The sequence below is a fragment of the Amphiprion ocellaris genome, chromosome 19 (assembly GCF_022539595.1).
Source record: "Amphiprion ocellaris isolate individual 3 ecotype Okinawa chromosome 19, ASM2253959v1, whole genome shotgun sequence".
Taxonomy (NCBI): domain Eukaryota; kingdom Metazoa; phylum Chordata; class Actinopteri; family Pomacentridae; genus Amphiprion; species Amphiprion ocellaris.
In genome coordinates, this window is record NC_072784.1 from 633,801 (window position 1) to 659,566 (window position 25,766).

Genomic DNA, 25,766 nt, shown 5'->3' on the forward strand with positions numbered 1-25,766 from the left:
CTCAGTGTGTAGTCATGATGCATGGCTTATTGTGTGCTTAGAACAGTGCAGCTCTATGACAGAAAGCAATAAGATATATAATAGCTGTATAGGACATGTACAGAACTTATTTTTAGCTTTCCTGACGAACGTAGCTCTGTAGCCTTTGATGGTCTGTTATTTTTTGGCCTGTATTAGTATTATGCATAGGACAGTGGAGTGAGAGGCATGAAACGTGGGGGAATGACCTGCAGTAAATGGGCTGGAATCGAACCCATGACCGTTGCATCAGGGACTATTTCCCTGTTTATGGGTCGTCTGCTCAACCAGCTGAATTATCTGAGCTCCTGATGGTCTTTTCAAAGTGTGAATTGGTCTTTTCTGTGATGTAACCTGCTTTTTCTTTTTTGAGTCCAACCTTGCAGTGTTTGTTCCGTGCATCTGACTGCAGATCTGCTTGTTGTCCTCGTGATGACAGAGCTGGCAGGCCTGTTTGGTCAGGTAGAGATAGTTCCTCTCGCTCAGCCCCGCCCAGATACCTGCTGGCTCTGATATGCACCAGTCTGACAGGACGGTCTCCACTCAGGTGTGGCTCTGCTGTCTGAACACACAGAAGGAGCTCGTCCACATGCTAAAGGACTGTTCCTGGGGAAGTTTCTTTTTGGTTACATTTTTCTTTCAGGCTGTTATATTAGAGAAGATTTTTTTTCCACTCTACAAGTTTTCTTAAAGGGAGGTTTACAGATTCCTGGTGGACTTCTGCTGACAGCTGGTTAGACATCAGGCCAACAGGTGCGTTTCATTTGTTGTTGTCTCAATTACTTTCAGGTGTTTTCCATTACTTTATTCTGTGGTTTTATATACGGTCTTACTCTGTATATTGTCAGTTGTGCGCTCTGATTTATTAATAATTCATGCTAATTTTTGTATAGAAATGCTGCCATAACTTACTATGATTTCATTGCTTTTTGCTGAGTAACACAATCACAAAAAAATCGACCAAATTTGATGAAACACGGTGGAGAAATGGAACATGGAGGAGGAACTAATCTGCTGCTGAACTTATTATCCATGTGATGACAGAACTGATGGGCCTGTTTGGTCAAATATTCATGAGGATCTGGATCACTTTCTTTTAAATTACAAGATGTAAATATATTTACACTACCAGTGAAAAGTCTGGACACCCCTTTATCATTCAGTGCTTTTTATTTATTTGTATTATTTCTACATTGTAGATTAATTCTGAATATTAACACTTTTTTTACAACATAATTCCATATTTATTCTTTTATAATGAGAAGGTGTGCCTGGTAGTGTAGATCTGTACTATTTATGTGTATAATTGCATTTACTGTCATCCTAATGTCTACAGAGCTACATGTTGGGCTTATTTCTGAGTAGTATGTAAACAGAAATCTGTGTTTCTTCATCAATTTTAAAACTTTTATAATTTCTTTACAGGTTAAAACGTCGATAATTCTATTGAGAAGTAGAAAATAAATGGTGGTTGAGGATTGAAACAGGGACAGGTGTGACTGTCCATCCCAGACCTAAAAACTAAAACTTTCAGATTTTATTTTTTCTTTGAGCACATGTTCATGTGATAATGGCTGCCAGCAATCACAGCTCCCAGAATCTGGTCAGCCTTCTTGAAACTGCTGACTGGAATTTCAACAATGAACGCTTCCTGTTTCTGGCTGTTTTTACCTGCTGAAGGAGAAAAGGGAATGTCAGCAGGGGGAAGGTTTCTGTTGGTTTGTTTTTCCCCTCTAGTGGAGCCACTGGAGAACATATATATTCTACTATATCATTCACACCAGCCTCCTATGGCTCAAACACTGGAACTTTGGGTTAATTCAGGTGCACATGTTTGACTGAGGAACTGATCCTGAAGGACAGTGAAACAGAATGTTCCATCTGATGGGATTCGTTCTATGGGCTTGTGAGTGTGAAACCCCAGAAGTCTGAATCAGTTTTTGGAGTTTTTTCATTGGTGTGCTGAGCTTTGAAGGTGGAAATGTTCAGCCATGGTGCTGTCTGCTTATTTAGTCATGAGGTGTCTTCCTGCAAACACTGTATGACTGTATTAAAGTAAAACACTTACTGGAGGGGTTTTTTCTACAGTTTCATTCAGCTTTCATCCAAAGCTATGTACATCTGAGAGTAGATCCACAAACCAGGATGTAGTCAGGAGAAAACAACCTGGTTTAGAGCCATAAAACAAGATCAGATGTGATGATAGGACCGTGGTGTCTACAGGCAGCATAGGAGGTAATAGGAAGCTTTTCTGTCTTTTTTCCTTTTTTTTACAGTCTGTCAAGTGCAAAGGTGTTCTTTAAGCAAACAGTGGTGTCAAATCCCATGCTTTAAATGTCCTCAAGAACTCAGTGACTAATGAAATCCGTGCTTTTGATTGAAAGTTTGTTTTGGATCAGGTGATTTTAGCAGCAATGAGGATTCCACATCATCAGCTTTGTTTCCGTAACAGAATTATTTTTAGTTGTTACTGTTCTTGTGAGCTTCCGTTTGAATCTTTAAAAGGCACTTAAATCTTTGGCATCCTGACTCTGTGTTACCAGCATGATGTTATGATCCACTAAGCTTCCTCTGGTCTGATATTAGTGTTGTTTGAACTGATTGCGTTACATTTGCTCTTATTTCCACGCCTTCATGACTGATTTATCAGCAATGCTTTCTGTCAACCTCTGCAGTGCCGTTGCTTTGCCATGAGATACGACTTGTCCTGAAGGTACTGTGTCTCCATGCAACGCTATCCTCACCACATTGTACCGATGGACCCTCAGGTGTGTCCACCTCCACTGAGCAGCAGCCAATCGGTCATGAGTGGTCTGGACAAATCCCCGGTCACGTTCAAACCCAGCCACTCACGGAGCAGCAGCACTGGCTCCTCCAAGAACTCTAAACAGGTACAAATAAACACAAAGCATTAGTACGTGGAAGTTTAAGTCGATGCTGAATTCTGTTTGCTGTATTAATCCCCATTTAAATCATTCTACTGTACCATTTAAGCTGCTTAGCCAATACACTGTTGTTTTTGACCCTCATCTTTCCATTTAAGAGATGCTAAAATTTAGCACACTGCACTGAAATTCCTAGTAGCTGAGTCATTACTTCATAAGGTTGAATATACAATGATTAACAAAAGCTGGAAAATATCCCAGTTTTGATTTACAATGATTGTTTTTTATATTTTTTGTGTTTTTCTAGGCCTGCAGCTGTGGTCCGTCACAGAATTTTCTCATTTATGCTGATTAAGTTGTAGAAGAATAAAATCTTTACACACTCCAAAGACCAATGGTTGTCTTTTTAGTAGTTTTGTTAATTCTGTACCTATCTGTGTGTCAGTCTCGTCACTGGGAGGTGATGGACGATTTGCAGAATCTGGATATGTGTTCGGTTCCTGGTTCCACTCTAGACCTGAGCATCCCAGGAATCTGTGAGGGATACCTGATGAAGAGGAGGAAGTACCCCCTAAAAGGCTGGCACAAGGTGGACACACCTCACTGAATACACACTTCTTTAATGTTATCACAGTAAAACACCACTGTTTTCATGATCAGTTCTTCTGACAAATAGTTTCAATCATTGTTTAGTCAGTTAAATACCAGTAAATAATAATGAAATTATCACGGCTCTTCTATTGTTTCACCAGCAATCTAAAACCGGTTCAGTTTTCAGTTTTACAAAACGGCAAAACATCAGATATTTTAATGTGAGCGGCTGAAACCAGAGAATGTTGGCATACAGATAGTAAACTTGGAGAAAAGCTGTTAACTGATTTATTGTTTTAGCTCTAAAGGTCTTATTATTGTATGAATATTTAACATGTCAGAAGGAGAGCTGTTCTGTCTTCTAACCAGTCAACAGCTCCACCGTCCTCTGGATCGTCTTTATTTTCTGTCTAATCCTTTACTGTGGTTGATTCTTTTCAGAGATATTTCATGTTGGAGAAAGGAATCCTCAAGTACTCAAAGACGCCTCAAGATGTAAGTTATAATGATGATTAAAACACTGTTAATCAGCCGTGGACTCTTTTATGGATTTGAACAGATGAGAAAATAAAATGTTAAACACTTGCTGCCGTTCTGTTAGATCCAGAGAGGGAAGCTCCACGGCTCCATGGACGTCAGTCTGGCTGTGATGTCTGTGAACAAGAAGTCCAAACGCATCGACCTGGACGCCGGAGACAACCTGTACCACCTCAAGGTAACTATAAGATTAAAAACAGACAACATGCACGTGAATCGCTCACTACCACCACCATCTAGAAGATGGAAATATGTTTAAAATGAAATGTATGAATATTCTTTATTCATGGTGTTCCACTCTTTCTCAGTCTCACTGTGTCCTCTTCTTTTTTTTCTCTCCCTCATCCGTCTCAGGCGAAGAGCCACGACATCTTCTACATCTGGTTGACCAAACTGTGCGCCCATCGTGTGTTCAGGAAGAACGAGGCGATGACGGTCCAACGAGGCGTCCTTCACGCTCTGTCCATGGGCCAGAGCACCCTGCCAGCTATGAACACCCTGGGACAGCAGCACAGAGCGATGGTCAGTGCACAAATGCTGTTAACAAAACAGAAAATTCAATTCCTGATATTTTAAATCAAAGGTTTCAACACCTAAACATGCAGATTTTGATGCTGCTGTTATAATAAAAACAGAACAGAGGTACCACCTATCCAGAGGAGCAGTGAATTAGATACATCTGTCTACATCCTGTACAGTCCAACAGGATGCATTTAGTCTGACTTTTGTGAGGCTAATGTTCTGTCCTTGGTGGAAAACATCCATCCTGAGCTCTGTTGTGATATCAGTGTTTGAATTCAATGAAGAAAACTTTGGTCTCTATTGATTTTTATGTGATTTTTACATCTAATCAGAGCTAAACTTTGTCACCCTTTCATTGCTGAAAACACATTTTAATGTTTCTGTGGTAATAATGAAGTATAAAGAATTGTGGGATTGCATTCTATTGACGTGACCTTCAGTAGTTTCAGTTTTGTTTTTACTGTCAGTAGCTGCTGCTGTTTTCTCTTTGTGAGTCTGTGTGTGTGTGTGTGTGTGTGTGTGTGTGTGTGTGTGTGTGTGTGTGTCATCCTGGCAGTAAGCTGTTCTGGAGACCCCTACTAAAGCAGGAACTACTGCTTATACCTGCCTGTTGGTCTGTGGACAGAAATGTAAACACGATAGCGTCACAGTTCCATAGGAAGCAGTCAGGAAACTACAGCTGAGATCAGAGTGAAGGCTGATGTTGAAGATGGGTGTGGTCTGAGTCCTCATTGAGTCCTGATGGGCTGGAATGTCAACATTCAGCTGTGATCCTATCACCTGATGGTTATTAGTTTAATTAGATCATTTATTCATGGCTTCCTTTAAATAAAGCTGAAGGCACATGATACAGTAACGTACCTGAGTGACTGGCATTCAGAACACTCAGAGGTATTGAATTTAACATTGTGAGATGGAGAATTGGTGGTGATGAACCAGCAGATGTTTGATGTTTTTAACAGTTAATAAAAAATCAATACAGCCTTCAATGCTCTGTTTCCCACAGTACATCAAAACTGAAGAAAACCAAACTGTGACTTTTGTATCGTTGTGTTTTTGTGACTTTAACTGTGATGTGTGATTCTGCAGCCTCCTTACTACGCCAGCTGTACTTCAGTATACCTTCCAGAGATGACCAGCCCTGCCCCGGCTGTAGCTTCTCACCCAGAGGTCACCAACAAGGTGTCCGCCTGGCTGCAGCAGACCCACGACATCGATGCAACCTCCAACGGTGAGAACACCTTTCACCTAGATCCACAGAGTCTGGCTTGTTGGACGCCTCTGTTTCCACATGTTGATCACTGATGAGATCCATACATACGCTGGGATGCAGATAATAAACAGGCAAGTGTCTGTATGTTCTGCTCATCTCTAAAATATGACCAACACTGCTTCAGATCTGGCTCGCTGTCAGGCAGAGCTGACAGAACTGGCTCACCTCATCCAGAGACTGCACTGGCTGGAAGGAGGGATGCCCATCACAGACACCGACCTGGAGATGAGGATCAGCATGCAGGTGAGTGTTTCTCATTCCTTTTACTTACTGCAAAAACACAGTGACATGATTTATGGCATGCTCAATTCAAACAAACAGATTTTAACACTTCTATAAACCAAGGGATTGGATTACACAAAAAATATATAAATTCTTCCCTTCTTTATGAGGAGAAATGCAGGTGTATATTACAGAAGGTGAACCTACAAATATAGTATAATATACAAGGTGTCCCAAAAAAACTGACATTACTTGAGATGTCCATATCAGAGTGACTACATGGTCAAGAGAAAGGATACCTAATAGGATTTATTTTGGACACAAAATGTTTGATTGTACATATTTCAAATGAAAAATTCTGGGAGATGTTAATTTTATAATGTTCCAGAGTTATTAGAAATGTTCAGTGTGGCCGTCCAGATCCTGTTTTCCGACACAAATAGCCTTCCTCTTGAAACTTCTTATGCCACGTCCAGATCTGTTTTCCTGCTGGTGCTTGTTTATGAAATTTTCTAACAAATTCACGTTATGCGTTCACATTTGACTGAGTTTGGGCATTCAACACACAGAACGCCTTTCTGTTGCAGTAAATGGCATGTCTGTTCCTGAAAGCAGAAAAATAAAAAGGATTACGCTTTTTTTTTTTTTTTTTTTTTTTAGCAAAAAGAGCAAATTTTAAACTAACTATTAGGTGTTTAAATGATGTCAGAGTTTTTGGGAACCCTGTATATTCAGAAATACAGAAGATGTTGTTTTATGAGTCGTTTTATTCTAACGTCTGTTTTTAGAATCTCTCCCTGGAAAAACCAAAGAAAAAGACGGGAAGGTTGGTCGGCCACTCGAGGACTCTGTCCCGTGTTGAAGCCATGGGAGGAATGGTAAGAACTTTGATTCATCGGTATGCCACAGAAATGTCTTTTCATTGGGAAGGTTTGACTTTATATGCAGCATTGTGATTTTTTTGAATTTTCAGATTTCACACTATTTCACCTTTCTCTCTTTGTCATCTCCAGTTTACCTCCAGCCACCTGAGCACTAATTCCAGCTCTGGTTTGGGGGCGTCGGTTCAGTCCATTCCTGACTATGTCTACTCCCAGCTCTCCAACCCTCATGGAACCTCACCTGAGGCCAAGAAGCTCCACCAGGACATCTGCACTGTTTCTCAACGGGGTAAGACCTTCCATCTGACAGTGAGCTCTGAAATCCTCTGAGTAGATGTACTGGAGTTCATTCTTAGTTATAAATGGCTGCTTTATAAGAAATATAATGTCACAATTCATAGTCCTAAAATAACTTAGTCATTTATGTAAGCTAAATAAAAACGTCATGACGTCCCCACATGCAGCACCAGTTCATTACCTGATTCTTCTCTCTCTGTTTTCTGTGTTCCAGTTCATGCTTCTCTCAAGTCCATTCATGAGGTTCTGACCTCGGATAGAGAGAGACTGAAGCAGGCCTGGACCAGCCCAGAGCTCAGACAGAACACCTCCCAGCAGCTAGCTGCCCTCTGCACACTGTCCCAGGTAACGCTCCCACAGCTGGATTAGACCCACAGCTGGATTAGACCCAAACCAAATTGTATCTTGAACATCAGATAACACCTTCTGACTCCTTCACCGTTAACTGTACTTTCTCCAGCAGCCCCAGAACTATAAACCTGATTATAAACTATAAAATATTTGTGTCAACCTGCTAAAATCAACGGAGGCCAAGCCCTCTCTGACTGCTGCTGAGGAGCTTTGTGAAACTGTTGAGCAGGTTTGGGCTGTTTCTGCCCAGGATAAGTTTTCACACGTGTGACTAGAAGGAACACACCTGAAGTCTTTCTTTCCACTCAGACACAAATAAAAAGACTGTTGTCGCTGAAACTGAGCGGTCGAGTCGGGCGAGGGGCCTGTTGGTTCCTGCACTCAGTAACCCTTCCTGTTGGTGTTTCATGAGGGTTCTTCTGGTTCTCTGTCCATGTTGCGTGTGACTGCATGTGTGAAGCGTCCTCATCAGCTCTGGGCTTTATTTGGTTGCTGGTTGCCTGGCAGCTGCCTGTTCTCTGTGGTGTATCGGTTTGTGTATTTGTACCAAACTGTTCAGTAATTTCCTCTGTGAGATTATAGGAACTACTGTCAGCAGTCTAGAGTTTCAGTCAGAACATTTGGCAGTGCTAATAGTTCTAGCATGTTAGCAGGGCTACCCTTAAAGCCTGGCAGAAACTGTGTCACTTTTATCAAACCCATACAGTAAACACTGTAGACAAACACAATGTGTAATCTCTACAGTTGGGGCTTGCCGATGACAAATTTGACAACAAGTTTTAAAGGGTGTGTACCAGGCAGACAGGGTTCAATGAAAACATTGCTGAGTTGCATCATGGGAGGAGTAAATGTGTGGCTCTATTGTTTTTAAAGCTCGTCCCATACAGGAACTTAAAGTCAGGACAGCTTGTCTGTTGCTCCATCAACTTCCAGCACAGATTTTAAAAAGATAATTTGTCATTCTTGTATTTTTAAAGTCTTGTACATTCCAACTATATGGAAGTGACTTCTAAACTTTGTGAAGTGCCCATGTGACCTTTTTTAAATTTGTTTTTCCAGCAGTGAACTAGTTAACCTGCTGAAATCGTTTTTATGAGATTAAATACATAATAGCTGAAATATTTTAGTGTTTGCCAGCACTTGAACAGTGATTCAGTTCAGTTGTATTTACACTGCCAGTCTTACCTTCTCATTCAGTGGTTTTATTTAACCCTCGTGTCGTCCTGCGGGTCAAATTGACCCGTTTTAAAGTTTGAAAATGTGGGGAAAAAAAATATATTCACAGTGAAACTTCTGATGTCCACATTTTCAACATTTTTTGGAAATCTTTCAACATTTTTTGTTGGAAAAAAAAATGTTAAAAATGTTTCTTAAGAACATTTATAAAAAAAATCAACCAAAATCCAGCAAAATTTGCTGGATTTTGGTTGATTTTTATGTGAATGTTCTTAAAGAAAATATTAGAAGTTTTACTGATATATGTGGAATCACTTTAGATATTTTTAGGATTTTTTGGAAGATTTTTACAAGTTTTTTTGAAAATATTTACAAGGATTTTCTTGCCAAATTTGTGGGACTTTTTTTTTAAAGTAAGACTTTTAAGGAAAACTTTTAAGGAGTTATTGGATTTTTCTTCCTGAAGTTTTTGGAAATTTTCAGAAATTTGGAAGATTTTTTTGCTGAATTTTTGGATTTTTTCAGACAATGAAGCAGTATTTTTGGTGCCCGTAAATGAGGACAACAGGAGGGTTAATTATTTTCTACATTATAGATTAATACTGAAGACATCAAAACTATCAGAATACATATGGAATTATGCTGTAAACAAAAGTGTTAATCTTCAGTATTAATCTACAATGTAGAAAATAATACAAATAAATAAAAAGCGCTGAATGAGAAGGTGTGTCCAGACTGTTGACTGGTGCATATCTTGCCAAACACGTCATCTGAGGGCCCTGCAGCGTTCTACAGAGAAACAAACAGTTCCCCTTCAGCAGAACTTTAAAACACAGTGGAATAGTTAACTGTTGTGTTGCATTTTAGTTGTATGAGAAGTGCTGTATAAATAAAGTTTGATTGATAGCTGACTAACATGTTAGCACCCGTTCTGTGTGAATGTTCTGGAGTCTGCGTGACATTCTACTCATTTAGTTTTGATCTTCTGTCATTCCTCTGCATTTGTCCTGCATGGCTGATCTGTGTGTGTGCATGTCTGTGTGTGTGCATGTCTGTGTGTGTGCATGTCTATGTGTGTGCATGTCTATGTGTGTGCATGTCTGTGTGTGTGTGCATGTCTGTGTGTGTGCATGTCTATGTGTGTGCATGTCTATGTGTGTGCATGTCCATACGTGTGTGTGTAGCTTGACATACGGACCAAAGTCCATTCGCTTTCCCTGTCCTCTGACTCTACTGAAGAATCCTTCTACACCGTCCTTCCGGACCAGGTGTGTACTGTGATGTATCTGTGGCAGGTTATTGGTTTATTTTGTTGTTTGGATTTTTTTTATCACCTCTTTGTAAAGTGTTAATGTTGTAGTCAGTCAAAGTCATCTCAAAATCACTGAGAAATTGATTCTTCAACAGCAAATTGTGGCATGGAAAATCATGGGCAAATGAACAAAATGCACACTCATCTAATTTAAAAGCACACCTCCCCTAATATTTAGAAATCATAGTGGAATATTTACCAGAACATTATGTTGATAACATTCCTATTTACTATTTGGACTTTTTTTAGCATCAACACAACTCTGAGAACACTGAAATCAAAAGTCATCGGAGATTGATGATGTGGTCTTCTGCCAGTGTGCCCTCCACTGGTACCAGTAAAACCATACCAGCCTCCTGTTTGAGGCAGAACTGTCTGGCTGCTTCTCAGGAATCTCCAGTCTAGAACTGGTGGAGGGTTTGGATGCTGTTGTGATTTTTTTGTGCTTCTTCTCTGTTATAAGTCAATGAAGTGGAACGGCAAAAATTCCGGTTCCATTTTTAGGCTTTTCCCTTCAAGTAAAATCATCATTATTAAACCTGGTGAACCAACAGTTCCTCCATTTGAAAGATGAGAATGGTGTGTTTTTAAATTCAATGATTATAAGTGAATGACGGATTTATCCTGTGGTGTTTCTGAGCTCAGTCACTGTGTGGACGTTTAGTTGGTAGCACCACTGGAAATCATCCCTCACCTCTGAATGTGTGTGTGAGCTGAGTGTTTAGACTGTTTCTTGCATGTCTCATGTTTGCGTCACACCACATAGTGACATATTAAAGGAAAAACCCAACACTGACTGTCTCTGTGAGGTGTAAGGCCAGTATGTACCACCTGCTGCATGGCTTTAGGTTTCCAAGTCTCTGAAACTCTACTGGACTAAAACATCCTTCTTCCAGAAGATATTCCATCATTTGGTGCTTTGATAATGGTGCTGGAGAGTGCTGTCTTAAAGTTCTACAGTAAATTGGGCTGAGATTTGGACCATGACATGTGATTTACAGAACTTTCAAACTCATCCAACCAGTTAGCAACCTCTGTATGGATGGGGATAATGTCATCCTGGAAGAGATTAGTGCTTCAGTGTAAGATAAAGCTGTTTTTATTGGGGTTTCCTTTAATTTGTCACCCTTCTCTCTACCTCTCACACTGCACACTCTGCAGACAGATTTTAACATGTATGGTAAAAGCATAGATTTAATCCAAACTCCTTTTCTCCCTTGTTTGCTTTTCCTCACAGCGGACGCCGTCCATGGGCCGCCACAGCCACCGTGCTCCCTCAGTGGCAGACTCCATGGCCGAGTATTTTGACGCCAGTGAGGTGATCGTGTGTGAGACGTCCTCAGAGGCCGAAGCTTCAGATGAATCAGGTCTGAGTGACATCACCACCACCAGCAACTCAGAGCCTGAGGAGGGTCACTGTGAGTCTTTATCTACTGCTGTTAGTAGCACCAGTTAGTGTCCTGACAAACATCTCTGAAGATTAAAACAGAAAATAACTCTGTCTCCTCTGTCCTCCTCAGCCACTGCCACCCTGAACTACAGAGCCAGTGTTAACAGCGCACCGGACCAACCCAGTCCTGTTCCCACAGATACCGGTAACGCCACCACTAGTGATGTCGCTTAGAGGGATGTTTACTTTGTACTGCTGCTTCACCCATCAGTGAAGATGCACAACTTCTCCTAACAATGCAAACACACTGTCAACTGTTGAACCATGGAAACCTGTTTATATCTATGAGCTACTGACTGCGGTAGTTTCAGTCTGGGTGGAACAGGACCAATGAACCAGGTCATGTTTGGGGCTACTCTAGAAAACAGTCTTCTTCCATCAGCTAGAAAACTCTTTCCTGTCTTGAATGATTGGATTTTCCAATAAGACAATGCCCCTTACCACACTGCAAGGTCAGGTAAATCCTGGATGGAGAACCAGAACATTGGAACCATGCCTTGGCTGCTCAATCACCAGATCTAAATCCAACTGAAAACCTGTGGAAAATCATCAAACCCAAAATGGAGAACCACAAGCCCAAAAACAAAGAAGATTATTTAGAATTAGACAACAGGAATGGGCTGCTGTGACAGCAGAACAATGTCAGAAGCTGGTGGAGAGCAGCCAAGACGCATGGATGCAGTCATCAGAAACTATGGTTATGAATCAGTACTAACTCCTGTGTGGCTCATGGGACTAAAACAGACAGAAAAGAAAGCATGGAATCCTAAAAGCTGTTTTTGGCAGAACAATGCCATAGCTACTGATAGAAGAACTGAAAGGATTTTGGTTATTATCAAGAAAACCATGGAAAATGTCTGATATCAGCTCTGAAATTAAACTGTTATGACATGTTTTTGTTATCATTATATTTGTCCAAACAAATGTACCTTTAGTGGTACCAGGCATTAAAATGAACAAGAAATTGAAGAAAACAAGGGTGGTCTAATCATTTTTTCCATGACTGTATAATCATCTGCTCTGCTTTCACAATAGTACTTTGTCTTCTACTGTCTTTGCCATTCACACACTTACATGCAGAAAGCCTATGAGAAACTAGGTTATTAATATATATGGATAAAGAAATCTGCTTTCTCCATTAGAAATATGACTGTTAGTCCTGCTGTGTTTATGTAATGTTGGTTTACTGATCGTTGATATTAGTGCTGCTGTGTTCCAGGCCGTCGTACCGTCCTTCCTGCCCCTGGAGCAGACAACAGCCACATCGGCATCATGACCATTCTCTACAACAACATCGGGAAGGACTTGTCCAGAGTCTCGATGCCGGTGGCTCTCAATGAGCCGGTGTGTTTGCTGCAGAGACTCAGTGAAGAGCTGGAATACACCGAGCTGCTGGACATCGCCAATCACATCGATGATCCGTATGAGAGGATGGTGAGTTTGGATCATTTAGATTCTAACCAGCTGGAGGTGAGCTCAGTGCTAGCTCCATTCAGGATTGTTGAGAACTCTGTGTGCTCCTAGGTTTATGTGGCAGCGTTTTCCATCTCTGGTTATGCCTGGGCATCCTGGAGGTATCGCTACAAACCCTTCAACCCTGTCCTGGGAGAAACATATGAGAGTTATAGAGAAGACAGAGGATTCCAGTACATCAGTGAGCAGGTAACCATGAGAAGGACTGCTGACAGACATCACATCTGGTTTAGAGCAAACTGTAATGTGTTGTATGTTTTTAGGTCAGCCATCATCCACCCATCTCTGCCTGCCACGCTGAGTCAGAAAACTTCACTTTCTGGCAAGGTAGGAGCAGAGTTTTACTGATTACTGCTGGATTCAAGTTTACTGTAGGAGTGGAGGCGAACCTTAAAGCTCCGTTTGTTTCTGTTTTTCTTTCAGATCAGAGATGGAAAAACAAGTTCTGGGGGAAGTCAGTTGAGATTATCTCTAGTGGACAGGTCAACGTCTCCCTCCCAAAGTGAGTCTCAGCTGCTTTGAACCACCAGGCACTAAAAAGTCTAGATAGCTGTGGATCGTATCATCTTTGTATACATGTATACCTTGAGGGAATACAACTAAGAGTACTTTGTCATACAGTACTATTAACCAACTATACTACATCATGACCAGGCATCATTTTGGCCCTAATCTTGACTATCTTGAACATTTCTGGATTGGAGTTCTGACAGAAATTAGCTTTACTTGGTAGCAGTAAACAGCAAGAAGTTTCACTGCCACCATCAGAAACATCCAGCTCATTTATATGGACAAGCCACAGCAGCAATCCGGGGAATAATGTAGTTGAATTTGTAGTTTCCTTTTGCAGAACACACCAGTATCCTAACTGTGTATATGAGCCTATTGTTTGACATGTCTTATACACATAAACCAGATGCTGCTTTAATGGACATTAATCTTTGACCCTTTACTGATGCTGTATATGTAATCTGTGGTATTATTCCAGGTGTTGTAAACAGCTGTCGTGGTCATATTGTGTGTGTTTGTAGGTACGGTGATCACTATGAATGGAACAAGGCGGTGACCTGCATCCACAACGTGCTGAGTCAGCAGCGCTGGTTGGAGCACTACGGCGAGGTCGTCATCAGAAACACCAAGAGTGATGCCTGCACCTGCAAGATCAGTTTTGTCAAGGTGTCTGATCCATCTAGAAGACAGGTAGAAGTACGACTAAAGCACGTGGACTTTCCTTTTAAACCATCATGCCCCTTTCTTCGTCCTTTTCCAGTCTCGCTACTGGAGCTCGGACAACAGTAAGAACGAGGTGCAGGGTGTGGTTCTGGACAGGGCTGGAGAGGTGGTCCACCGTTTTGGAGGTCTGTGGCATGAGGGCATCTTCTGTGACACTCTGCCCACACCAAAGTGCATCTGGAAGCCCAGTAAGTAGCCTCACTTCAAGTCTGAGTCCTTAAGATCCCTGATAAACCACCAACATACTGCCATATTAGGATTAACATAACTTTCCACCCCTGACTGATTGTAGTTTGATCATTTGTGGAAATGATCAGAATATTTTTGTTGTCAGATATTTAGCTGAATTTCAACATTGTGGTCTTCCTTTGCCAAAAGAAGAACTTGTCTTCCATTAGTCCTAGACTTAGTATTTTTTGATGTTTCTGGACTTTTTCCAGTGTTCCAGTTGTTAACATGCAGAATGTCCTTCTCCTTTCAGACATGCAGCCTGATGACCACGCCGACTTCTACGGTTTCTCACGTTACGCCAGAGAACTGAATGAACTGACTCCAGATCTGAAGGACGTCCTTCCTCCAACAGACACCCGCTTCAGACCTGACCAGAGGTACAAACATGCTGTATTTAGTGTGGTTTATGGCAGATTTTTACTCCAATTCCAGCCCCTGTTTGTGCCCCAGATGTTGATTCCCGTCTGTCTTCTGTTCATCAGACTCTTGGAGGAGGGAAAAGTGATGGAGGCAGACAAGAGGAAGGATGAGGTGGAGGAGAAGCAGAGAGAGAGGAGGAAGGAGATGGCCAAGAGAGGGGAGGAGCATATCCCCAGGTTCTTCAGGTGAGACGCTCTGCGGGAAGAGGAATATTTCATATCTCACCTTGTATGAACAATATTTTAATGGTTATTCCTGTGATAGAGGACTCGCATTTAAAAAATATTCCAAATCAAAGCAACGGAGTGTCCTGTGTCTTCTTCTGCAGTGGTTGGCAGAAAAATGTACGAGGCTTATAGGGAACTAATCCAAATGTTGATGCCATCATTATTTTACAGCCATTACATTATGCAATTACCATTTACAAGAAAATAAAACCCTTGTGTGTTGCTCATGTCGCTGTATATGAGGGATATCAATCTGCTTTTAACCGTCAGCAAGAAAGCAAGTGTCTTTACAAACAAACTTTGAAAATCCTGGACAAAAGAATCAATGCAATACCACCATTGCAGGATTTTAGATGAGCATCATCCTCTGAGCTTTGAAAATTTGAAATTATTTTTGAATATGTGTCTTGTTTTTAAATTTTAAATGTTTTGGACCCTCCTCTGGTGCTCCAATTTATTCAGTATCGCTCGGCACAATCCATAAAATCCACAGGAGATCTTCCACCAGTGACTGGTCGATACCTTTTCTACACACCACCTTTGGGTCGTCACGTTTTTCTGTAAAAGCTACGACTCAGTGGAATGCCCTGATGACATGAAGAACTGTATTTCTATCGGTAATTTTAAAAACAACCTGAAAAGCCTGCTGAAGGATGCTCAGAACTGCAACCACTAATGTCTTTTTAATTTGTATTTGTGTCTGAGTGTATTTGTATATTAATGTCCAGTTTTTTGGTGACATGTGGATATTGTGATGTTTTCATTGTGACCTGCCAATGGGCTGCAGATGGAAATGAACTTGCAGTTAACTCGTCAAATGGCAATATTTATGTTTAATATTGTACACGGTCTCTTTTTGAAAAGGTTGAGGTATTATTACTTCAAATGTTTCGTGGTAGAAAGGTAATAGAAGTGTTTTTTGAAGCTGGTTTCCAGTCATTAACAGTTCTGTCTGTCTGTTTTTCCAGGAAAGCTCTGGATGAGGCTGGCAGAGAGGTGTGGTTGTACAATGGAACCTACTGGAAGCTTCGTAAAGAGCCAGGCTTTGCCAACACCGATAACCTGGACCTGTGGTAGAACACTCCACCAGGCTTAGTACTGGGGCTGGACAGACCCAGTGAGGGGCTGAGCACTTGGTATCATGATGAAGAGGAATAATGAACTCCCCTCTTAATATTAATGACCAGTTTTTAGAAAAGTTTAGATATACTGTAGAGACTCGACAGCAGAGACCTGAAGGTGTGCTGCCAGGTTGTAGAGCAGAAGGGCTTTTAGAAGCATAGATGATCCTCTCGCTGGTGTTTTGGTGCCACGTAGAGGTGAGGTGCCACTATGGAACAAATGAAGACTGATTTAGACGAAGCCGGATGTCTTCCTGCCTTTCGCCTTCCTCCACCCATAATAGAAACCTTTAATATTATCATTCATGATTCAAAAGCAAACCTTGAAGTCCACTTCTTAAATCACTGCCCTGTAGAAAATTGTGGGTAAAAATCTTCAGGTTTTCTGTCCCAGCTGAGGCCTCTGTCTATATGTAAATGAGTCATCATGTCTGTGGGATGAATGTCAGGGTGTATGTTGTGGTTTTGCTAGTTTTAACATGTCTGAATATTTTTAGTCAGGATCTTTGCTGACTGTGCCATCACAGCTCTCATGAATTTTTTTCTGACATGAATGTAGTCCGAAGTGTTCTTCCTGTAGAGGAGGCTGGTTCTGGTTCTGGTGGGGTGTATTCCAGGTGAACTCGTTCTGTCCTGCTTCCTTTCTCAGTGGGTCTTATTGTATAAACTTTGTACAATTGGTTTGCATTTTATTTTTCCATGTTTTGTTGTGGCACGTTGGTGACGCCGTTCATCTGAAGTGTCTGTACGCTGGATACACTAAGCTGGACTTATCCAGCCTCTTTCACCTGTAGGACTGGTCCAGAAGGAGCTGGAAGACCAGGTCTCTGAAATTTATGCTCTCAGTTGATGCAATGAAGTATTTTTATTGATGTTTCAACAAATGGATTTTAGTAAGGAAAAGAGACAACTGTTAAATCCCTGTAAAAGTTTTTTTTTTCCCTTTTAATTGTTTTGTTTCAAATAAAAGGTTCCATAGTCAGCTCTGGTACGTCTCTTCTGAAACATTTGTGATCATCTGGAAAAAAGCAGAAGATGATGCCCAGCATGTGAACACTGAGGTCCTTAACCCTCCTGTTCGCTTCATTTACAGGCACCAAAAAATATTGTTGCCTTGTCTGAAAAAAATCCCAAAATTCAGCAAAAAAATCCCCAAATTTATAAACAATTTGCAAAATCTTCAGGAAGAAAATTCAAAAAAATCCTTAAGTTTCGCTTAAAAATTTTATTTTAAAAAATCCCCAAATTTGGAAAGAAATAAAAATTTGGAAAATACAAAAACAAAAATTGTAAATATTTTCAAAAAATTAATAGAATCTTCCAAAAAAAATCCTAAAAATATCTAAAGTGATTCCATATATATCAGTAAAAGTTCTAATATTTTCTTTAAGAACATTCACATAAAAATCAACCAAAATCCAGCAAAATTTGCTGGATTTTGGTAGATTTTTATGTGAATGTTCTGAAGAAACATTTTTAACATTTCTTTTTTTCCACCAAAAAATGTTCAAAGATTTCCCAAAAATGTGGAAGATTTTGCTGTGAAATTTTTTTTTTTCCCCACATTTTCAAACTTTAAAACGGGTCAATTTTGACCTGCAGGACGACACGAGGGTTAAAGGAGTGTCCATCACCCTTTAGGGTCTTGTCCTGAGGAGCTGGTTCTCCTGTTGATCCATGGGTTGGTGGATCTGTTGTTTAGTTTCTTCTGTCTACAGGTTTCTGCTCAGCTGGTGTGTGGGAGATTTATCCTCAGAATGAACCTGTTCTGTTTTAGATTTAGGATGCCGTGTTTGGAGAGAATCCTCTGAGTTTCAAAGATTCTCCAGGTACACATGGGATGACAATGTTCTCGTCTGATGTGGTGTTTCAAAGCTCTATCTATCTCTAAATCTCTAAAGGCTCAGTTGGTGCATCCACACGTTTAAACAGCCTTCTTGCTGTGTTGGCTGTTTTCCCTTCCCTCAGTCTTGTTTGGGACTGTGAGCTCGGTTCTGATGACGTCCTGCTTCTGTTCCAGCGGGTGGTGGGAGTCTAACAGCAGGTATTGATTGGTGTGTAGGTTTCAGACAAACTTCAGCAACTTGAACGCAATCCAAAAAAGGCATCTTGTTTTCCCTCCCTTTGTGAACCTGATGCTTCTGTCCACTGAGCTGATATGTTGCTGGACGTTTCTATTCTACCCAGGGTTCCATCTGTATTTCTGAACCAGTGCCTGAATGTTGGTCCCTCTAAGGATCTCAGTGCTTTGCTTCCTTCATGTAGAGGTTGACCACGATGGGTGACATTGAAGATCTCATGGAGCAGACTAGCTTTTGTCATTTGTTGAGTCTGTTCCTACTGTTTCTGGCTGACAGTAGTGGGACCTGTCCTGGTCTTCAGCTCTTGGATCAATCTGAGATGCTTTTCTGCTCAGCACACTTGCAAAGAGTAGTTCTGAGTCTGTGCAGCCTTTCTGTCCCTTCTCCTCTGATTAACCCTGATGTTGTCCTGCAGGTCAAACTGACCCGTTTTAAAGTTTGAAAATGTGAAGACAAAAAAACATTTTCACAGTGAAACTTCTGATGTCCACATTTTCAACACTTTTGGGAAATCTTTGAACATTTTTTGGTGGAAAAAAAGAAATGTTAAAAATGTTTCTGAAGAACATTCACATAAGAATCAAACAAAATCCAGTTAATTTTGCTGGATTTTGGTTGATTTTTATGTGAATGTTCTTAAAGAAAATATTAGAAGTTTTACTGATATATTTGGAATCACTTTAGATATTTTTAGGCTTTTTTTTGGAAGCTTTTTACTTATTTCTTGAAAGTATTTACAAGAATTTTCTTGGCAAATTTGGGGGATTTTTTAAAAACAAAACTTTTCAGGGAAACTTTTAAGGAATTATTTGAATTTTCTTCCTGAAGGTTTTGCAAATTTTCAGAAATTTGGGGAATTATTTGTTGAATTTTTGGATTTGTTTCCAGACAAGGAAACAATATTTTTTGGTGCCCATAAATGAGGACAACAGGAGGGTTAAGGAATCTGAAAGCGTTTCCATCTGAACTGTTGGTCATTCGATGTTTTTCATTTTCTGCACCATTTTGAATAAACTATAGAAAGCAGTTTCAGAAACACTGAATTCATCCTGTCTTTCACCAACAATCCTGCCATGAAATGACATAAAACCTCTACCTCTCCTCCATAATTGGTCTTTGAGATGTTTGATAAATCAGTGTGAGCTCAGACTAGTAACCCCAGATCATCTACAGCAGCACAGAAACCCATTCAGACACAGTTCTAAGATGATTTATTGGTTGAAAAGCCTTCATTCCGCTTTCCTGCTGATGTTGTAAACAGTGAAGTAACAGTGAGGTATCCAGGACAGCAGCGAGGGGGAAACAAAGGACGCCCCCTGCTGGCTGCGTTCAAATCCTCATAAACCAAACCTAAAAGAATCGAGTGCAGAATACGTTTGTCAAATTAGATATTAGTCAGTGAAGCACAGAAACATGACTACAGTCTGCAATGAAGTCAGCCTGTGAAAAGAACAGAGTAGAAACTCCATCTGTCCCACAATACACTGCTAGAAAGTTCAAAAAATAAAATTACACATTTGTGATAAAGTGAGTGATGGATTTCTCTAGTACTGAATTCACTGATCTCTCCTCTGGGAACTTAATGCAGCTACCAGCTTTCTCTCACCTTAAAAACTAAATATCCAAGACATCTGCAGCTGTTTCAGGCTCCATCCACACTGCAGCCTCATCTCCAGGCTTCTGTTTCATGTTTACATTAATGTCTGCTTTCAGAATATAATGAAGATACGAGGTTTATATTAAACGCAAAGAAACCAAGTTCTGCTTACTCATCAGTGTATGATATTGTCATGGAGACCTGTGATGTTAACAAACGTAAAGTTTCAGTTTTGAAATGGTCCATGTGATCTTTCTTTCACTATTTATTCATTTAGTCAGCTCAGATGGGATCAGATGCAGTGTCAATGGAGCCATAGTTGAAGAGAGAGCAGTCACCTCACACCCAAACCAGGAGATAAAACTCTTAAATTATAGTAAACTAAACATCACCATAGAGAAAGAAAAGCAAAACCTGTCGCCTACATGACAAGAGGTCCTGTGGAGAGGTTAAAGTGACAGAGTCAAACATTTCCATCCATAAAATAGTTTCTCCTGTTGTAGCCCTACCCTAGTATCTGTACTCTACGTACAGTAAAGCAGTTCAGTTAGTGTAGTATCGTACATACATGTTTACTATGTACACTGGTGTCCAACCACATGTTCAAAACTCTCACTGTGCCCTTCCTGGGGTTGACTCCTCATAGAGACACCTTCACGTCCAGCTGTTTGTCTTTGCAGATGTTATTTCCTTGTCCTTCCAGCAGGTGGAGACATCAGCATGCTGAGTATAACTGAACAGAGCTGATCTCACACAACGGTTTCAGTTTTACTGTCCCAGAAACTTCTGCCTCCACCCAAACTCCAGCTCTGATTCTGGACATTTTAGTCCCTTAAATGAAAACTTTAGATCTGTGTTGAAATCTGTGAAGGCGGTTCTACAACTAAATAGCTCTGGGTTCAGAAACATCTGTAATAGTTTACAAAGCGTCCAACCTCAGTGAGCATCAGCTGCAGTCACACCAGACAGATATCTGATGACCTGAAGGGTTAGGGTTAGACACGCTCACGTTGTTTGCTGCAGCTGTCCAAAAATGCATATTTATAACTTTAGTCTCATTTAGTCTCGGTCTACCCGTACTGTGAGCTGTAATAGAGACCCAGTGGGATGTTTTAACATTTTAAGTAAATAAATAAGAACAGAAGCATCAAGCTTTTTTTCCTCCCCAGATACTCTTCCTAAATAATTCACAGAACAAACTGTTAACCGTTTTTGGATGCATGTCCTAAATTGGAAAAAAATGGCACAGAAAGTGTGTGTGTTTTGTGCGAGAGATTTAAGCAAAAGGTCTAATTATTTTAAACAGTTAATCAGTAATGAAGCATTTCATTACCATACTACTCGATAGAAGCTCAGACTGATAACGGGAGTCAGAGAGTCTCAGCATCTTTACAGATCTTCTCTGGTTATTAAAGCACAAGGTAATAAAATAGTAAAACCTGACCTGTACTTTATCTGCTCATTTCCATGATACATTAACATTGTAGTAGCTCTGACCGGCTGTCAGTTAGTAATATGCAGCTTGGTTTTCTATATAATATAATGTAATGTCAGACTGTTAGTTGTTTGATTCTCTGATTTGGTCCAGTTTAATAATCTCAACAACTATTTAAAGTCTTGCATTTTAAGTTTAATCCAGACATTCATTGTACCCAGAAGATGAATCCTGGAACTCTGGAGATGTCCTGATATCCTGCAGGTCATTTAACCAGTAAAATGTGATGAAAGTCATGTCACCCTCAGGATTGATTACTTTAGATTGCAATTTTAATTTATTCAGTTATTAGATTTGATGTCCAATACCTGAAAAACTAGTTCAATGCCCATAAATCTCAGCTGTAGTTTGTGTTTAGTGCCAACATGTGAAACTAAAATGGTGAACACTGTTTCAGCGTGCTAGCGTTTAGCTCAAACTTCACAGTGCTGCTAAGAGTTAGTCTTGTTTGAACACCAGTTTTTGAATTTGTGATTTAATTTATTGGGTTATTTCAAATTGCAGCACTGTGTTTTATCTAAGACTCCTGTCCTTTTATTCTAGATCTATATCTCAACCCATCTCATCCTCTTCCAGAAGTTTTTTTTCCAACAGAATGCTCTATAAAGCCATCTTTTGTTGAACTCAGTTCATCTCTCTACTGGAATGGAGGCAAAAATCTCAGAGACATCTCAAAGCTAATTAAAATGTAACGAGTCGCTCCTCACAGATAAAACATCCCAACTCAAGGACCCCTTACTAGCTTTATCTGCATCTTTTAACCAGATCACCTGGTTTTCATTCAGCCATTGAGTGTGAAATGTTTGAACATTCTGGAACAAGATGGAAAACAGAACTTCAGATCTGCACGGCTCTGCAGCAGTAACGCTACTCAAAGGATAGGAGTCGTTTCTGTCACAGCTAATGCTAAGATACCCTGCATTAGTGTTAGTCAGGGACCAAACTGGAACCAGTGTCTCCATCTGCAGATGCGATCTAGACCTGCTGCAGTGATGGATAGAAGGAGGAGCAGTCAGATCTCAGTCAATCAGCTGGAATTCAAAGCATCTCCGGTCTGTTTTCCTGCAGCTAGTGTCCGTCCGTCCACAGCAGAGTGTTCTGGAAGAAGGAGAACCCTGGAGCTAACATCTCTACTGTCCCAGGAATGAGTCACTCTGTGGTTGGGGGGGTTTATTCTCCAGTAATATTGGATTCTGTCTTTTTTTTTTTTTTTTTTTTTTTGCTTGCTTAGTAAGTTTGGCTTTCATCCATAGAACAGTAACAGCTAGGAGTAAAAATATCTGTTTCTCAACACGAGTCCGGGTCTGTTCAGGGCAGATGTGATGGAAGTGATGAGAGCTGTAGGTTCAGAGTGGTCTGGTGGCATTTTACTGCAGCTTCAGCAACAAACGGCTAAAACTGAAGCTGCTTTTCCCTCAAAACGAGCACGTAAACGCAAGAGTGTGGAATGCTCCCAGTGTAATAATGTCTTATGAAACACAACGGTAAAATATGTTCAGCTTTGAATGATAATTCTGGTTGATTTCCCATTAATTTGCCTACAGTAGCTCAATGGTACATGCTAGTATTATGGGTATATTTTAAAAATCTATCCAGAAATCTGGGCTAAAAACAATCTTGTAATTCTGAGAAACATTTCCACAATTTAAGAAACAAAACTGTAATTATTATGTGCTGTAAAACATTTGGACATGTCATAAATCTGTCTCAGTGATTCTCACAATCATGGATATTAATACATGTGATGCACCTTCTCATAATTAAAAACAGGAAAAAAATCATGAAAAAATCTGGTTATAGGACTTAAAAATTTATGAGATATGTTTCCACAATTTTAAATACTGAATCATAATAAAATGGTGTAGCTATAGGAAAAAAAGATGTAGTCGATGTGTTTTTAGTTAGTGTTTTTTTGTTGTTTTATTTTGAAGTGGTGGCCTGAACAAGGCACTTCCATGCCCACACCAGAAGATGGCAGTAGGTACATTTTTTTTGTCGTTTGAACACATTTTTGCCTAAAGAGCATTTCACACTTTTGGGTTTCTGGTTTGCAGAATGAATCTCCACTAATCAGAGGATGAGTTCTGTTTAGTTCTTCACTTCTCCAGACTTGGTCAATCGCTTCTTTTACATATTTGGAAACCAGCTGTCAGAATTGTTCATCATATTAGAGTAATACTTTGTCCTCACATCTCAAATAAGCTTCATTTTCTTTCTTTTCTTGCTAAAAGCTTTTAGATTTTATTCTTCATCTCTTTACGGATCTTTGTCCTTGTGTGACATCCAGCTTTTTTTTTTTTTTTTTTTTTTTTTTTTTTGCATTTTGAGGAAACTAGTGCCTGTGGCGTCGCATGTTCCCAATGTTTCCAGCTTCCTTTCTCCAGGGCTGATCTCAGACCAGCATATGTGACTTTGAGCGTCAGCTGCTCCTGTCTGTATGTGTTTCCCACTGATGCAGCTCTATTGTTCTCTGCTAGTTCTATGTACAAATGAACACGTTTGGCTGAGAAAAAAAGGAAAACCTTGAAACACCTGATACAGAACTCTTGATGTGTGCTTTGTGAGGTTTTTATGTCCGTGGTGAGCAAAAACAAAGGCATTTATAAGCTGTAGAGTGAAACACAGACTGGTTTTGTTTGTGGAAAGTGGCCCATTTAATCCTCAGTTTGGCTGGAATGAACCCACAGCATGCAACCCCTGATCCAGAAGCCGATGGGTGGATGGTTGGTTCTACTGACGGCGCTGAAAGACGCATGCAGCTCCAAAGATCATTCCTGGATTAGACTAAAATAGAAATCAACAAGAGGTGGAAATGAGTGTAGAAATCCCCGGTAAAAAAGAAGAGTCAGATCTTGCTGTTCTCCAGGTGGGAGTCGATGTGTTTGATGAGGGCGTCGTCGGGGTAACCGGTAGGGAAGGTCAGCTGACACAGAGGACAGCTACGAACAGCGTTCTCCTCAGACTCCATCCATAGCTGCAGACAGAAGAGCAGATCTGAGGTCAGGTTACTGAACCACACAAGATAGTGATGAAGATTTGCACAAACTATGTTAGGTATGGCTGTGATAAAGTATGAAACAAAACTGGTTGTTTACCAGCCATCAAAAAACCTTGAAGAACAAAACAAAACTTTGGTAATCTGTTGGAGAAAAAAGGAAAGGAATCAGGAATCGTTTGGAGATGACACTATTTGTTCTTTCATGTTGTGTTCAAGTTAAAAACAGCCTCAAATATTGATGTTTGTTAACTTTTTCTCATCAGTAAGAAGACATTATGGAAACCAAAATGAAGGTAGACTTTCAGTTAAATCTTCACAAATCAGTTCTTCTGTTTAAATGGAGAAAGCACCAGCACAATACAGTCTTCTGAAGATGGAGTTTTAATAACTGAAAAAGATCTATAATGCACGTTGTTGCATATCATCTTATTTCAAGGTACTTTGCTTCAGTGGTGGCCTTCCTTCTCCTTAGTCTGGTGGACTTCATGGATCAGAAGGTTTATATAATGATGTTTAAATGCATTACAGCTGGGTTTTAAAAGTCTGTAGAAGATGACTTGGACTTGTGGAGCTGAATGCTGGCACACAGCAGTGGGTTTGTCCTCTGTACTGATGAATTCTAACCAGGCTACATAAGGAGGAGCAGTGTGTTTAAACTGATAATCAGCTGTTTGCAGGATGGTGGTTTCACTGGTTTGGACATCAGTGATCTGTGCTGTTCAGTAGAGATGAAGTTTCACTGTGAAGCTGTTCTAGAAGCAATCTGAATATATATACAGAAAAATCCTGGAATTTATAGGTGTGTCTGAATGTTTGGTGCAATATGTTATTATTTTGATGGAATGGTATGCATTTAATAGTTCCACAATCTCCATATAGTATTTATTTACCTTCTTAAAAACCATTTAATTGTACTTTTACTTCAGTACAGTTTTCTCGTACTCCTTCCATCCCAGTGAAATGGTGATTTGTTAGTTCTCACTAATCTAAGAAGACTATTTGAATCACTGAACAAATTGTAGATGTTGGTTATTTAGAGGTTTGTAACCAGAATAATAGAATTTAAGAATCATAACCTGCTACACAATCGTATCAGTTGGCCCTGAAATCAATTATTAATCCATCAGCAACTTAAAAAATAGTTGCTGTTGCACTATGACTGCTGGATATGTAAAATAAAATGCATTATAAGATGATAATATGGCAGTTTTGGACCAAAACAAATGCCTTTTTAATGATATATGTTGAATTTTTATTGTAACTTTTCATTTTTCCTGTTTGTCTGCTTCTGAAACTTCCAGTAATATTATATTCGTCACACTCTTCATAATTTAAATCCTACTTTTTGGCATTGTTTCTATATTTCTGTCCACAT

General features: G+C 40.1%; 2 protein-coding genes across 4 annotated transcripts in view; one reads left to right on the forward strand and one right to left on the reverse strand.

Moving 5' to 3' along the window:
* Positions 1-509: 509 nt before the first annotated feature.
* LOC111562455 (oxysterol-binding protein-related protein 7-like) lies at positions 510-17,202 on the forward strand. Of its 2 annotated transcripts, XM_035943848.2 has the most exons (23): positions 510-771; positions 2,694-2,909; positions 3,349-3,492; positions 3,936-3,989; positions 4,096-4,209; positions 4,386-4,553; positions 5,643-5,784; positions 5,951-6,069; positions 6,837-6,926; positions 7,062-7,218; positions 7,441-7,571; positions 9,938-10,021; positions 11,303-11,483; positions 11,586-11,660; positions 12,735-12,949; positions 13,040-13,177; positions 13,252-13,315; positions 13,412-13,490; positions 14,020-14,164; positions 14,259-14,409; positions 14,703-14,829; positions 14,935-15,057; positions 16,068-17,202. In XM_035943848.2, the coding sequence occupies exons 2-23, from the start codon at positions 2,745-2,747 to the stop codon at positions 16,174-16,176; spliced, it is 2,775 nt and encodes a 924-aa protein (XP_035799741.2). In that variant the 5' UTR covers positions 510-771; positions 2,694-2,744; the 3' UTR covers positions 16,177-17,202. The 2 variants fall into 2 exon arrangements, with proteins under 2 accessions (XP_035799741.2, XP_035799742.1); XM_035943849.2 differs by lacking the exon at positions 9,938-10,021 and having other exon boundaries at positions 549-771.
* A 2,293-nt stretch (positions 17,203-19,495) lies between these two features.
* Positions 19,496-25,766, reverse strand: part of LOC111562452 (TANK-binding kinase 1-binding protein 1-like) — a 37,710-nt gene continuing 31,439 nt past the window's right edge. For both annotated transcript variants that reach the window (XM_035943851.2, XM_023260971.3), the window contains exon 13: positions 19,496-24,367. In XM_035943851.2, coding sequence (XP_035799744.1) covers positions 24,239-24,367 — 129 coding nt within the window. In that variant the 3' untranslated portion in view covers positions 19,496-24,238. The remainder of the gene's footprint in view (positions 24,368-25,766) is intronic.

Excerpts from the sequence above, each read along its gene's own strand:
- LOC111562455 (XM_035943848.2), top strand. The coding sequence starts at position 2,745 with ATGCAACGCTATCCTCACCACATTGTACCGATGGACCCTCAGGTGTGT. Across the intron at positions 4,554-5,642 it reads GACAGCAGCACAGAGCGATG|CCTCCTTACTACGCCAGCTG; the intron begins GTCAGTGCACAA and ends GTGATTCTGCAG. Across the intron at positions 11,484-11,585 it reads AGAGCCTGAGGAGGGTCACT|CCACTGCCACCCTGAACTAC; the intron begins GTGAGTCTTTAT and ends TGTCCTCCTCAG.